Source organism: Pagrus major, chromosome 7 (assembly GCF_040436345.1).
Source record: "Pagrus major chromosome 7, Pma_NU_1.0".
Lineage (NCBI taxonomy): Eukaryota > Metazoa > Chordata > Actinopteri > Spariformes > Sparidae > Pagrus > Pagrus major.
In genome coordinates, this window is record NC_133221.1 from 18,319,107 (window position 1) to 18,335,013 (window position 15,907).

General features: G+C 39.2%; 1 protein-coding gene across 2 annotated transcripts; it reads left to right on the plus strand.

Moving 5' to 3' along the window:
• Nucleotides 1-400: 400 nt before the first annotated feature.
• Nucleotides 401-14,035, plus strand: mapk14a (mitogen-activated protein kinase 14a). Of its 2 annotated transcripts, none has more exons than XM_073469448.1 (12): nucleotides 401-784; nucleotides 3,197-3,326; nucleotides 3,473-3,531; nucleotides 7,168-7,279; nucleotides 8,122-8,151; nucleotides 8,467-8,514; nucleotides 8,614-8,728; nucleotides 9,425-9,496; nucleotides 10,224-10,303; nucleotides 12,266-12,344; nucleotides 12,525-12,698; nucleotides 12,860-14,035. In XM_073469448.1, exons 1-12 carry the CDS (start codon nucleotides 666-668, stop codon nucleotides 12,922-12,924), a joined length of 1,083 nt encoding a protein of 360 aa, XP_073325549.1. In that variant the 5' UTR covers nucleotides 401-665; the 3' UTR covers nucleotides 12,925-14,035. The 2 variants fall into 2 exon arrangements, with proteins under 2 accessions (XP_073325549.1, XP_073325550.1); XM_073469449.1 differs by lacking the exon at nucleotides 10,224-10,303 and adding an exon at nucleotides 10,713-10,792 and having other exon boundaries at nucleotides 577-784; nucleotides 12,860-13,013.
• The last annotated feature ends 1,872 nt before the right edge of the window (nucleotides 14,036-15,907 follow it).

The following is a 15,907-nucleotide window of genomic DNA, read 5'->3' on the forward strand; positions in this document are numbered from 1 at the left end:
ATGCTGTTTACATGCTTAAGCATCAGTGATTGTTATCCAATAATATACTATGTAATAATAAAACACTGACAGACTGCATCAGGAATATCTTTACTTGTGATACTTTAAGTACACTTTGCTGATAGTAACTTTGTGCGGTTAAATTTTTGAATGTCAGCTTTGTTCTTAATTAAGTATTTTCACATTTTTTTCCCGCTATCTGTACTCAAGTAACGTATCTGAATAACCATTCCTGCACTGACCGTCTCTTTATATATACACGATTTTGATTATTGTGTTGAGAAGGATCATCCTTTTCTAATTTTTTCCCGTAGCACCTAAAAGCAGCACGGCGGTCGCTTCGCTGTCTGTTTATTTTCTCGCGAGACTTTGCAGTATGTCGCAAGCGGGGTGAAATCTCGGGAGCTGTCTGAAAGCAAGCAGAGAGAGGAACAAACAGCGTGAAGATTTTAAAACGTGCATGTAGCAGACGGTGATAGTGCAACATCTCACAAGAAAGAAGACTCTTTCACCTTAGATCATTTAGAGTTATCTAACGACGATAAATAGTTAATTTAGCCCCTGTTTCCGTAACTTGGAGGAAAGTTTAAGGCAGGCTGCACGGCTCGGAGCACCCACCTCAGAGCAGAAAGTCAAGTCGGTGGTCGGCAGTTGGTTCTGCAGGAATGTCGCAGAAAGAGAGACCCAAGTTTTATCGACAGGACGTCAACAAGACGATATGGGAAGTCCCGGAACGATACCAAAACCTGTCTCCGGTTGGCTCTGGCGCCTACGGATCCGTGAGGTAACGGAATCACTTTTCTTTTTGTTAGTTCGTGAGCGTGCGCTTAGCCTAGTCACCTAACTTAACCTCCATTCATTTAGACGAGGCCTGCGCTGCAGATGCTAAAGTTAGGTTAGCTCGTCCCGATTGTTGGCTAGCAAGGTGGAGCCACGATGTGCCTTTCACCAAGAAAACCTGTTGACTTGTTATTTGTCTCGTGTTATCACGTGTAAAACGTGTAGTTGATGTATCTAACTTTATGTATTTGTTCAGTCGACCCACACTGCAGGAAACTGCTCACTTACAGCTGTAACTGTTGAAGTATGTGGCTCTTTTATCTGATCAGTGGTCACGTCAAGTTACGACTAACGTTACTGAACTGATTAATAAAGCTCTATTTCTGATTGCTTGCATAGTACAGCTGCCGATCCTGTCTCCAGAGGTTACTGTAATGTCATTTGGTTGGGAGAAGTGATTTGATTTACTCGATCGGTGGAAAGTCCCACCAACAGGTGCTGTAATCCGACTAAATTAGGACGAGACTAACATATAGGGTTGGGTGTTGCTAATGTGCTGTGAAATATTACTCAAATCAGTTTTTCATATTTATGATTTGACGATATTTTTTACAGTCTGTGTTGTCATATAGATTTTTAACTTAATACTGTAAAGTTAAGAGCAGGGGTCGACTGATATGGCTTTTTCAGGGCCGATACCGATTATTAGAAATCAAAGAGACTGAAAACCGATATTTGGGGCTGGTATTTATTTGCATTAAAAATGAAAAGCTTTGTGTCCACATTTCGGGCAACCAGTGATAGAATAAAAAAAGTGCAATTTACTCAATTACTGTTCTTATTCAAATTTTGTAACTTAGGTTACTAGTTACTTTGCAGATTCAGATTATTTAGTGTTTGTAGGCTATTAATTGTGATGCATTACCAGATCAGAGATTCAGATCAGATCAGATATTGCTGTAGGCAGGACATTGCGTGAGAGGATGCTGCATCAGAGCCAAATGATAGGAAGTCTCATCACAATATCTTTTCATCATATCTTCCAGCCCTACTCATCTTCTAGGCTCTCCTCTCCACCATGGTTATTTTAAGTATACAAATCTGCAGTGCAGAGATTTTTGCATTTACAGTGGAGAAGTGATTGAGCCTCTTGACCTTGCTGGAAAGGTGGATTTTCCTTACTGCTGCTTCATAAGCTTTCACCCTTTGCATTGGGCGAGTGATTAAATAGGCTGCGCTGATACTATCTAGGACACAACATCGTCAGCAGGACACTTGGTTTAGTGGGCAGATGTTTGTTTTGCAAATGGAAGCGGACAGCTGTGCTGTTGCTGGGCAATAGGATAATCTGTTGCTGGTCAGATTACTGTCAGATCACCAGTGCATCCAGTGCACTGATTGTTTTTTTTTTGTTTGTTTTATTTTCCAAACTGCACCTTGGCTTATATTTCCATTGTTTACATGATGGACTCTACCCTAAGTTTATTATGAATCTCTGACCAGTTTATCTATACGGGAAGTGCACAGCTATAACTGCTGTCCCAGCTATACTACAACTCTACAATATAACCCATGTTTAGTTATCAAAGTAGAAAAGGGTAGGATACCACCAAAGTAGTCCATGTCTGTGTAGCTTCATATTTATTAATATATGATTGCTGACATGTTTTTACAAGAGGCCTGAGGAAGCCCCCTTTTCTACTTTGATAGCTCATTTATATTGTTGAGGTTTTTCTGCTGGATTTATTGTCCTCTTTTCTGCATGTTCATAATTGAGTTGATGTGAAATTACCACACCTGTAGATTTTCTATCCTGAATATATGCATATTTTATTAGCTTGACACATTTGTATTAAGGCTCTGACAAAAAAAAGGCCAGTTATTGGTTGGTATTAGATGGAAAACATTAGATATTTCAGCTGCAGCAACTTGGTTCGTGCATCCCTGATCACACTGGTCTCTGAATCTCTGCAGTACTCCCGGGTGGCAGTCCACTGGCTAGGACTATGGATAGGTGAGCTGAGCAGGATGAAGTGATTGGTTTAGAGACAGTCAGCCTTTTGAGAGTAGGACAGACTGCAGGCTGCAGGGCTGCTCCCAATCTGCTGAGAGATGACATTTTCTGCTGATGTCACCCTTTTCCTCTGCCTTGAGCAGCTCTCCCTGCACCTAATTTGGTTTTGAGAGCAAACTCGGCCCATTCTGAACTGAAACAGTATTTTCTCATCTGCCTTAAAATGACAAGCTTGTTGTTCACTTAAGACTCATTCCTCATTCAAAGTGTTCAGTAGATTTTCAGCACTGTTATTCTTTAATTCAGGTCATGTTTACAAATAAATATGAAAGTAGGGCTGTGGTGAAAAGTGTTATTAATGATGAGATTTAAGCTTATGTGTCTGTTCACTTTTTTTAACAGTTCTGCATATGATATGAAGACTGGTTTGAAGATAGCTGTGAAGAAGCTCTCTCGGCCATTTCAGTCCATTATCCACGCCAAGAGAACATACAGAGAGCTGCGGTTGCTCAAGCACATGAAGCATGAAAATGTGAGTCAATCTGTTTCTCTTCCCTTTTATTCTGTCTGGTGGTTAACAACTAAGCTGTTTGTGTTTGCTGTAGTTTATTTAAGGCTTTATTTGCCACCCATTGTTCTTTGTTTTGTTAATTGACAGTGGTCTTCATATTTTCGCAGGTTATTGGCCTCCTAGATGTCTTCAGCCCTGCTACTTCTCTGAAGGAATTCACTGATGTGTGAGTTGAATATGTTATACAGTTATTACCTTCACCCCAAGTTTCCCTCTGCCCTTTGGCTCGATGCTACCTCAGCAGCACTCATGCATGATTTAAAAACCATGTTCAACAAACTGCAGTTTCACAGCAGCAGACACTCCTAACTGTGGCTGGGAAACACCTGGAGACGAGCCAGCTGACTAAACTCACTGGAACATTTCTTAGAGCGTCCTCTCTGCTAGTTATTCACTCTGTGGCTGCTACAAGAGTTATTTCACCACCAGCTTCCTTCCCTTTGCTTCCTGCTTTTTGGTTTTGTGAAACTTTTCTGCTCTGCTGACGAACAGGTAGTTATTGTTTGTGGATGTTGAAAGTTGTTAGAAATAGGAAGCGGACCTCTAGACGGTGACTTAACCGTCAGACTTGCTTTTTTTCTTTCACACACTTGAGTGAGTTGTATCAAAGTCAAATTGTGTTGGATTTCAAGTGGACACCAGACAAAAGAATGTGTCTCAATTCACTTTTTATGTCATTCTTAATACACCCCAATATGGAAATGTATTCCTCAACATTTGACTCATCCTAACTATGTTGGAGCAGTTGGGGAGTGGGCAGTGCAGCACCCAGGGACCTACTTCATGTCTCAGTCAGCAGCATTGGCAGGATTATTTCCAATACCTAACATGCATTTCATTTTGTATGGGAGGAAACCCACACAAATACTGTGAGAATATGTCATCTCCGAAAAACACAACCCCAGACACGTGTAGTTTTTAGCCAAGTGGACAGTGTTCCTTGGAATTTAACCATGGGAAACTGCAATGACTGCTACGCAGAGAGTGATACATATTTGAGCTGAGTCATGAACAACAGATGAAGTGATGTGGTTTCAAAGGATTTCAAAACATTTTCCATGTAGTTTGTAATATGCAAAGCAGTTGTATTCTCTTGTACCAAGTTATTTGTGTGGCATAAATACCACAGAGTTAATTAGGCTGTCTGCGAGCATGTTCAGAAATGTGCTTGCAATACAGGGTTTCCAGACTTGGACAGACAGACTCCACTACCTAAAGGAAACAGGCGCAACGGATCACATCACATCCAGTCGTCAACTTGAGTCACGTCACCGTCTCTGCTCTGCTCCGTTGCGGCTTTTTTATTTTTGGAAAGTAGAACATTGTATCCAAGGGTTATGAATTGCACATTTAGTTTGAGGAGAAGGATCCACATGTCAATTGTTGGTGGAGGTGGTGTTTGTTTCAGGGGAGGTTGTCCACTTTTGCTATAAAACACTGCAGGAAACCCTTCATCCATGCTACATCACAGATGCGGTCTCAAGCTTCCCTGACGATCAGAATGGATTGCATTTCAGGTGCATTCATGCCTTTATTGAATGATTTTCAACTGTCAGATCACCCACGTTGCGTTTTGGTGCAAAATGTGAAAAAGGCTTCAGACACTGACAGCTGAGGCTGATGCAGAGAAGTGTGCTGAAGTTTGCATTTTTTTCTTCCCAGAATAGCCTCTCTATCATGCAGTGTGTCGACATGATCTTTTCACGTTTGACAATAAAAAAATGGGCTGTAGTTAGAGATGTGAATAGATTTTTCTTTTAAAGGGTAACACTGATTTTACACATCAAAGTCTATTCACTTGTCATGGAGAGAAGGGCCGGTGTAAAACCTTTTGTAGCTCAAGAGGAAGCTGTGTAAAATCTGAACTTCCCTAAAGTGAAATCACTTTGAAAATCAGGCCAAAGCTACCTCAGCCACTGGTAGCATAAAACAGTCAAATCTACAGCTGCACTGTCTGTAGTCACATCGCATTGTGCCCTTTTTTGAAAGGGATGAACAATGTGTGCAAAACTAAAGTGATGATATCACTGATTCTACTGTTTTTTTTTTTTTAAACCTTCCATTCATTGTGGGTCTGACAAAGTTACAGGAGTCTAATGCTCAATTGGTGGACTACTTTTTTAATGTGCAGCATTTTTGCAGAATGGCAATATAATAATATCCCAAAGTGGAAAAGTGGTTTGCTTAGGAACATACTGAAACTTGGAACAGGGTCTGTGCTGCATTACGCACCTAATTTTGAACCCTCTGTGTCCTCTTATTGTTAGAGGTACCATAAAACTGCTAACAGAGTGCCATTTGTTTTGCATATTTACACGCTTCCTGTATAAGCAGACATCTAGGGACTTCTTGCAGATATTGATCGGCATTTACTGTGGCCAGTAGCACTGAATGTATGTAACATGGGTTTTTTAAAACATTTTCCAGCAAATTAAGACCTCAAAAATACCAGAATACCCACAACATGACTTTTGTGTCATTGCTGAGTCTGATACTGGCATAAAGGTCAGATGTAGAGCAAGGCATATGTGATAAAAGCACTTCTCCTTCGATGGTGACCTCATGGAAACTTTATAATAGTTGGTCCATGCTTGTGTTTTGGATACAAAGAAATATCAGTTAGACCAAAAGCTTGCAGGTAATCTATCTTGCTCCTACTGTTTACTTTCGTTGTGCATTGTGCAAGTCCCTCCGATGATGATGCACCCTTGATCACAGTGGTTTTGCTAAAAACGGGTGAAAAAGCAGGCTGGTTCACTTGATAGCACTGAGATTCCAAGAAACCTGAGCAAAACCAGTTTAAGAACCAGAGTGACATTCTCCCAGATTAGCATAATATCACGGACAACAGGAGGCAAAACAAGGTCACACATGTTCCTGAGATAAAAGGAAAAATAGAAAGAAAAACAGGGAGGTAAAAAAGGTGTGTGGTGTGGGAACAGACACATGCTGTTTCTCTAACACTATATGGAAGAATAAATGCTGATTAACAGGTTGTCAGAAGGAAATATGGCTCTCCTTTTCTGCACATCTGCTGTTCTGAATGCAGTACGATATCCATGAAAAATCTGAGAAATGCAGGTGCTGTGAGTGTGGTTCCCCTCTGCTCTAAAAATACAGACTGAGTCACAGCGCCCTGGTAAGGCTCCTCGCTGCTCCAGACGTGCTCCTGTTTCTATAGGAGAGAGGAAAACAGAGGTCACTATTTTTATCCCTTTTTTTCCGAGGCGGGTGAACTTTGGAGAGTGTCTGTGTCCCTGTGTGCTACTGAGAACAAGTTCAAGTGTAACAGGGTGCTATTTTAAGGCCTCGCTCTCTGTACTGTGTGTGAATAGAAGAGCATTCATGAAATGGGTGTTTGTTGAGCAGCAGACAGACGAAGCAGCACATGGCTCTGTGTATTTTGGCTGTAAAACTGCCCCTGTAGCATCCTGCTCTCGCCTTCTTCCATAAGTGCTGTTTGGGCTTTTGAAACAGCTCTGGGATTAGATTTGAATTATCCACTGATGCAGTCACATTAAGCCCATTTATCTGAGTTTGTTGTTAAATTACTTTCCATTTGTGAGAGGCTTGGCCCTTTAGTGCCTCTGGAGAGAAGTGAGGGTCAAAAGAAGTAGCAGCTAAACCGGTTTAAGCTCACACAGCCATATGGGAAATTAGTTTCAGATTGCAAACAAATCTTGGAAAAATGGTTGAAAGTGCAAATAGATTAATTTTTATCCATCTGGCTGTTAATGAAGTGAGAAAACATCAACATGCCTTCTGACTTTTGTGTCTATTTATGATCTTTTATGATTGGCAGGTATCTCGTGACTCACTTAATGGGGGCAGATCTCAACAACATAGTGAAATGTCAGAAACTCACAGATGACCATGTGCAGTTCCTCATATACCAGATCCTAAGAGGGTTAAAGGTGAGGCTATTACAGGAATAGTTCAACATTTTTTTTAAGTGTTCTTATTTGTTTTCTTGCCAAGAGTTAGATAAGAGGATTGATACCACTCTCATATCTGCTCAGCTTAGCATAAAGGCTGAAGTCTTGTCACAGTTATGGCTGCAACAAACCATTATGTTTTATTTTTGCTTAATCCGATGATCATTTCCACAATTAATCATTCAGTCAATGTCAAAAAATTAAAAAAAATGCTTATCACAATTTGCCGGAGGCCAAAGTGACGGCTTTCAAATGGCTTCTTTTGTCCAAACAACGATCCAAAACCTAAAGACTCTTCATTTACTGGCATAAATGACAGATATGCAGCACATATTTATGTTTACAAAGCTGCAACAACACATTTTTTTTTCTTAACAAAAGGTCTAAAACGATATAAGACCACAGGAAGTCACTGCGCCCAGACAAGAAATGGTCATAACCTCCTGTAAAACTGCAACGTTCGAGTGTCTAGACTTTTGTTTTTGCACCAATTACACTAACTAGATGTAAAGTGTTAATGAGTGAGCTTTAGGCAGATTTTGTTACTTGCGGCAAGAGCCAGGCTAACAGTTCCCCCCCCCCGTTTCCAGTCTTTATGCTAAGTTAAGCTATCCATCGCCGTCCTGCTTCGAAAGGACAGATTTGCGAGTGGAATCGATCTTCTCATCTAACATGGCAAGAAAGTGATTCAGCATAATTCCCAGAATATTAGATGACAGCATTGCCTCTCACAATGGCAATGACATTTTGTGTTGTAAATCAATACATCTTCAAACTGATGATGTAATTTAATGCACATTCTCTCCTCAATCTCTCTACAGTATATCCACTCAGCAGACATCATTCATAGAGTAAGTGCCATGTTTGATTTTTTTTTTTCTTTTTTTTTTTTTAAAGTGTGTCAGGGTTTATGACATCTTCCACTTGGCAGAGTTGAGCCCGTGCCTTATGCAAACACTGAAGGGAAGTCATAAACAGGACCTTTTACTTTTACATGGTGTTGATGATGTAATGTTTTTTATTGAAACGCTAACAAAGAAGTGAAAGATTTTTTTGAACTTGTTAAAGAAGGAATATTTCTTCAGAACAAGATTTCAGATGTCAATCCAAAATTATTATCATTTGCTAAACTGAAATTACACTTAATTAACTTTTATGGCTTTCAGGATTTGAAACCTAGTAATCTGGCGGTGAATGAAGACTGTGAGCTGAAGGTCAGTGAACTGCTGCTCTCATTTAAAACATCATGAGTCCACAAATGTGAATTATTTCACGAACAAAGCTCCTTTTTTTTGCACTTCAATTGCTCCCAGATTTTGGACTTTGGTTTGGCGCGGCACACTGATGATGAGATGACCGGCTACGTGGCCACGCGCTGGTACCGTGCACCAGAGATCATGCTGAACTGGATGCATTACAACATGACAGGTAGATTTTTTTAAAGCTTGTTTGATCCCAACTATTAGGGCTGCATTGAAAAATGCAAGGTATCAAAGCTTTATTCACAACAATGTTGGTCGACATTCTATTCATTTTGTAAAAATTCAGTATTTCCGTACAGTTGTAGACAAAGGTTATTCTACAGTAATAATACTAACATTATACAATTTGTACGACTAGATTCAGTGGTTGCTGCATAGGATTGTTTCCAACTTGCATGATCCAAACATTCCCAATAACTCGAGCGTTGTAAAGACCAGTCAAAGTCAAAATGTATTAAAAAAGATTTCACATCATGTTTATAATCTAACAAAATATTCTGTCTGTGCTTGTTGGTGTTCAGCTGTTCAAAAGCACAATTTTCACTGCAGTCAAAAACTGTTTGCTCTCCTGCTTGCAACTCACAAAGGGAGGCACGCCCCTGTATTAACAGGGTGCTTTAGCAGTAATCTAACAGCACCACTAATTACATTTATATAACTACAATAACAAAAACAATCTATTACAATATTAATTTAATTTAATCTAATGAATTACTTAATTCAAATTAAGGATTTTGTTCGAGTTTTGTCTGATTTTTATTTTTATGGAAATGATGTCAAACATTCGGTACAGCCCTAACACCTCCACGCCATGACAGAAGAGTTGTTTTTAACGTTCGTGTCCTGCTTTTCTGTGTTACAGTGGATATTTGGTCAGTGGGGTGTATAATGGCAGAACTCCTCACTGGAAGAACCCTGTTTCCTGGTACTGACCGTATCCTTTTCAATTGAGACTACACAGTATGGACACAGCTCCTATAGCTGCTGAGATTCTGACAATCATTTTGCATATCAAAACAGGTTAAACACACATTGACATTGTTGGGGAAAATACTGATTGATGTTTTTTGCCAGCACAGTAGCAGAAACTAAACTGCAATGTTTCTTCTCTGTTTCCTGTCATAAATATCTGCTTTTCTCTGCAACACAATGCTGCCTGAGGCGTCCTTTCTATTAAAAATGTAATACAGGTAGTACCACTCTTCCCTCTGTCTTGACACATACCCTTTGCTGTAATGTTTCCACTGGCGTGCTTCAACTCTTCCAACACCGTCAGTATGCATCGTTGGCTCGGGTCCACTTTTCTGCCTGCACCACTGCCAGTCTTTGTATAGGCCTTTCAATCTGCAGTGTCTGTGCTCAAGATTTTGTTTCCTTTCTCTCCCCCTGAAACTGTTTTCAGACTACGGCTGAGCTAAAATATCTACCACAAGGCTGCCTCCCTTTTTGTCAGCTTACATTTCAGATACCTCATCCTCTCTTCTCTGTGCAAACTTTTTCTTTTGTCTCATCTCGTGTGTGAAATACAAAGTAAATAGTGTGAAATTTAATATCACTGAATGGTTTTAAGTAAGTTTCACACGGAGAATGAAGACTAACAGGTCAGATTACAAGTTCTCCCTTGTCCAGCATCTGGTCTTCCTTTACCGTCTGCCTGGTAGACATTGATCAGTTGAAGCTAATCATGCTGCTCGTCGGAACACCAGGGCCCGAGCTCTTGATGAAAATATCTTCAGAGTCTGTGAGTTCACAACGTTACCCAAGGTTTTTTCTCTAACAAGTTCTCTGCTACAGACGTGTCACTCTGCTGTGCAATAACCTAACTGACAGCATGTTTTCCACCCTTCAGCTTTGTGGTATTGAGACTTGCTTTTCTTCCTCTTTTACTGGGTGAATTCGGTCTGCCACGATGTGATTAAGACTCAGGTGATTGAGCTCTGACTTTCACTGATTGACTGTAAAGCAAAGTGTTGTGTTGTGTCTTTCCTTTTAATCTACCAATCCCTCCTTTTTGCTTCAAAGCTTGAAGTTTGCTTTTCAACATAACATTGTAGTGCACCTTGAGTGGAGCTGCACAATGTTAGATTGAGAAGCAGCTTCTTAACCAACTCTGCTCTGTCGCTATACTCCCCTTGACACAAGCTTCATAGACATAAACCAGCTTCAGCAGATAATGCGTCTCACAGGAACGCCCCCAGCATCTCTAATAAGCAGGATGCCCAGCCACGAGGTGAGCAGGACCTACAACAGCTTTCTTTAGACTGGGGCAGGAGGACAGTCAAACCTGCTTTCACTCTCCTTGTTATTTTTTGCTTCTAAAGCATCGCCGCTCTTGGCTTAGTATTACTCCAAAATTGTAGACAGTTTTTCATACTAACATATCCATAAATTATACAAAAATAGCAGTAATATTTAAGTGACATAGTAATGAAGGTGTTAATGGTCACCATAATGAGAATCACTTGGTTGACTCAAACTACTTTGGTCAAGTTGGTTGTAAAGAGCAGCACGGCAATCTACAGGCCACTAACAGCGATTTTAAGATTTACAGTTAAATCACAGTTCTTGTGTGTGTCTGACACGCTTGCTGCATGTGATTGTCACAGTGATTACAAAGGCATTTCTGTGCTTGTATGAATATGTCTCCTCAGAGTTAGCTAGGCTAAACTGCATTACAGTAGTTACTAACAGCATTTTCTGTGGTTTTCTTTGTTTGTTGCACATTTCTTGAAACTTGCTTCTCTCAACATATTATTTGTGTATTTTAATTTTATTTTTCATTCCAAATGAAAGAATAATTGTCAGTCTGCACCTTGAAGTTTTCTTTTACTCCAATAGATTTATTATCAGGAACTGTCTGTTTGTCAGAGTCCTCACTCAGACAGGAGACGAGGACAGCAGGGCATTTTCTTCTTACAGGATCTTTTGGGCTTGTCATTTTCAGTTTATACATTTCAAGAATTTTTTTTAATGTGATTTTTGTTATTAAAATATATTGAAATGAAAATTGGATATTAAAAAACTTACTTACAGTGTTAACACTTTAATTGTTTAAACAAGACTTCTTAAAAACACCACAATGTTTTTATCCTGCACTCCCCGATATGGATCACCAGTGCTGTCAATCATATGTTTGCTGCAAGCTATAAAAGGCTATCAACAGCTGCTATGCATTTTTTTGACATCTCACTTCAGGAAAACGAAAACCCAGTTGTAACAGACAACCAGACCCAAAAGGGTGCCTGAAATGTCAGGTGTCTTGTTAGAAAATTTCTCTTCTTCACTTTAATTTCTATCATGGGTGGTCGGTAAAAAGAAGTACTCCTCGTCATAGGAGGACCTAGTTTAGTGTGTAAACTGCATGTATCAGTGTTGTCATACATGAGGAACCTTTGTGTGCGTAAGGACAAAACATAGCTGTAAATTAGTAGGAGAAGTTGCAGAAGGCTTGAGCTTCAACACCAGCATATGTTATCTTTGGAGTATTGGTATACATTCAGGATTATGTGATCCATACAGTCATATCCGCATTTAGAAATGTAATAAGTGAGCAGTAATGATAGACGCAGCTGTCTGTATTGAACAGAATCAGTGGCATGAAAATGCTCCTGAAATGAGCATTATGAAACAGGCGGTACTGAATGTGGGCGACATGTTGCTGCTAGTGGGAGCTGACATTTGATTTACTGTATTTTTTTCCCAGGCCAGGAACTACATCAGCTCCTTGCCACACATGCCCAAGAGGAACTTTACTGACGTGTTCATTGGTGCCAACCCACTAGGTAAAAGAAAAACAGGTTTTTAAAGCATCAGCTATGCTGTGTTATGGTGGATTCCCTTAGAAATTCCCCTTAATAGTGTGGTTTTTCTTTGTAATATTGGCCATCTGTACATGACAGGACACCTGGATTTTGAATGGATCATAAACCATTTGAGATTTACATTGGCATGTTTTTTTTAAGCTGTGGACCTCCTGGAGAAAATGTTGGTTCTGGACACAGACAAACGGATAACAGCAGCCGAGGCTCTGGCTCACTCCTACTTCTCTCAGTACCACGACCCAGACGACGAGCCTGAGGCAGAGCCGTATGACCAGAGCTTTGAGAGCCGCGAGCTGGAGATTGAAGAGTGGAAACGTACGGCAAATTTCTACACCGAAAGTCTTCTACTTGTAGAAATTAGAAAGCTATTTATATGCCTGCTATTTATAAATATAAAAAGAAGATTCAGGTATTGTTATATGCCTTACTGATGATATAGAAACCCTGATATTTACTTGAATGTTTTCTCATTGCAGGATTAACCTACGAGGAGGTGTGTAGTTTTGAGCCACCTATGTTTGATGAGGATGACATGGAGTAATGAGGCGTGCGACCCCAGCCCCCGACAATTTGAAACGACCTGGAACATGTGCATTAGTGTTAAACGAATTCTCAGTCACACTTATATCAGAGTGCCTACCATCGTCCATGATTAGCTCTTGTTAGGAGGTCATTACCAGCGCAGGGGAAAGGGAGAGTTTGACCAATTATCATTATTCTTATTTATGAACCACTAATGTTGACGGTCCGTTGCTGGGAAATGTCACTTCTTGCCAATAGCTGAAATAATTTTATATTCTTCAGATTTTTTTTTAAAATTTAGACTTGGATGACTCACCACTGTGACACTGAGATGCTGAAACGCCTGGACCTATAGCTGTGCTATTTTGTGTTTTAAAATTTTCTATTTAGTAACTTATGAATAAGCTTTTGTTGTCTATTAATTGAGAAAAGATTATGCTAGTCTACCACTCACCCTGCCAATCTGTCAGATATAGCACTGGGTCACATTCAGTTATTGCCATGATTGTTCCTACAATATATTTAAAAAGAGATGAACTTTGAAGGGATTCATATCTGTGACAGTAGATTTTATGTTTTAGGTATTTGACAATTTGAGAATGTGCCTGTTATGTGTAGTCACCTTTTAGTGCTCACAAACTGAATTTCTCACCTGTTAATGTGTATTTTGATAGTTTAGATGCTCTGTGAGACTCTTATACATATTGTGGCCACACAGGAAAGTCTGAGCCTCTGCTGTTTAAGGAGAGTATTCAACAAGGCACCGAAATGGGAAAAAGATATTAATGCATACATGCTCTGCTCAAAAATATGTAAATATCTGTGCCATATTTTTTAAATCTGACGTATTGTCATTATGTTATGAAGCAATCACTTTTAGTATGTACACCAGTTAGAGTTTGTGTGTGAGAGTGTGCTGTTGGTTTACAGGAAATTTAAGTGTCATGCTAAAACCTCTAATAGAAATACTGCTTAGAAGTGTAAAAGAGGGATTTCAGATGTATTTATACTTTGTGGAGGTGATATTTATAAACAACAATCAATAGATCCCTTAAACTATTTTCAGTCCTGCAGAGTAACTACTATCTTCAGTCCTTTGTTTAACAAAATAAAGACTTATTTTTAAGAGACCTGTGTGTTTTCAATTTCCAATTATTTTATTGTCTGTTTTCCAGGGGAAAAAAATCAGCAGTGCAAATCTTCTGTGATTTCACTTGAGAATTAATGAATGACTTGATGTGGATGAATAATGACCGTTTGTTGCTAAAGTGTTCTTGAACAAAATAAAAAAGCTATAAAATAGAATTTAATATATAATATATATGAATAAAAACACGTTCTGAGGATAAGGGAATAGAAAATCAATGTTACTTTTACTAGTGTTTCTCAAGTGCTACATTGTCAGTTGCCAGTGTCAAATTCCTATTTGTAACACAAGATACTAACATAATACTGAATTAAAACCCTGCCATGGATTATAGACCAAAACCCTGATATTATTAGGTGAGTTAACTTGTATATCGCTTTGACACGTCAGCTAAAAAGTTGCAATAGATTATAGTGCAGAGATGCCAAAATTATGCTTTTAAGGTCAGTTAATAATAGTGCTTTATTATAGCTTGTGTCAAGATTGTTTTTACATTTTTTTAAATATCCCTCACATATATACTAGGGCTGGGTGATTGTTTTTAGACTATATTACAATACACAATATATATCTTGGTATTTTGAAATCTCAAAAGCACTTTCTAAATGCTAGGACTGGTTGACAAAAACAAATATCACCATAATTTTTACCAAATACCTCCCTTAATTGCAACAGTATTGTTAGGGATGACTATTGGTTCAGTGAATAAAATGACTAAGTGAGTAAAGGCAAGTATTAGAACAAGTGCTCTGTTGAGAAAATTAAATCACTTAGCTGTAGATCAGAATCAGAATCAGAAATACTTTATTATCCCAGAGGGGAAATTGTTTGTGTTACAGCTGCTCCCATTCAAAGTTCAGAATATGCAGAAATAATAATAATAATAGTAGTAATAATAATATCAATATCAACAAAAACAAAACAAAAAATACAGGAAATGTACATATATACAGAGCAAAAATGCCACACTCAGAGCGAGGAATTAAACAGTTTGATGGTCACAGGCAGGAATGATTTCCTGTGGCGCTCTGTGGCCCATTTTGGTGGGCTCAGTCTAGTAATGAATGTACTCCTGTGGCTGACCACCATTTCATGGAGTGGATGAGAGCCATTGTCCAAGATAACATGTAACTTGGACAGCATCCTCCTCTCTGACACCACCGTCAGAGAGTCCAGCTCCACTCCCACAACGTCACTGGCCTTGCGGATCAATCTGTTCAACCTTTTGGCGTCCGCTACCCTCAGCCTGCTGCCCCAACACACAACAGCATACAGTATAGCACTGGCCACGACAGACTCATAAAACATCCTGAGCATAGTCCGGGCAGATGTTGAATGACCTCAATCGTCTCAGAAAATAGAGACAACTCTGTCCCTTCCTGCAGAGGGCATTTGTGTTCTTAACCCAGTCCAGTTTATTATCAATGTGGACTCCACAATGTCCACACTGACCCCCTGGATGGAAAGATGCAGCCTTTAAAACCAGGAGAAGGCAACACTTATGCCATAACCTGATATAACCATATCCAAAATCTTAGACGATCTTTAGTCTCATGTCATGATAAAGAAATATCGATATATGGCCCAATCATAATATATACATATTTTGATCACAGCTTTTTATTAACAAAGTTTAAAGGGGCACCATGTAGTTTTGGAGAAGAAGAACTCAGTTGTTTCATATTTACAATATAAATGAGGTAATAGTACAAACTATGAAATTATTTTTTCCATAACTAAATAAACAAGCTGTTCTCAGAGGAAAAAAACAAGTTCCCAGAACACTGAAGCTAGAAAGGTGGCAGGGTCCGCCAAATATAAATAAAGTCATTATGCATGACATATATAAAATTGC

Coding starts and splice junctions, on each gene's coding strand:
- mapk14a (XM_073469448.1), top strand. CDS start 666: ATGTCGCAGAAAGAGAGACCCAAGTTTTATCGACAGGACGTCAACAAG. Junction 3,532..7,167: donor CTGAAGGAATTCACTGATGT/GTGAGTTGAATA, acceptor TATGATTGGCAG/GTATCTCGTGACTCACTTAA. Junction 8,729..9,424: donor GATGCATTACAACATGACAG/GTAGATTTTTTT, acceptor TCTGTGTTACAG/TGGATATTTGGTCAGTGGGG.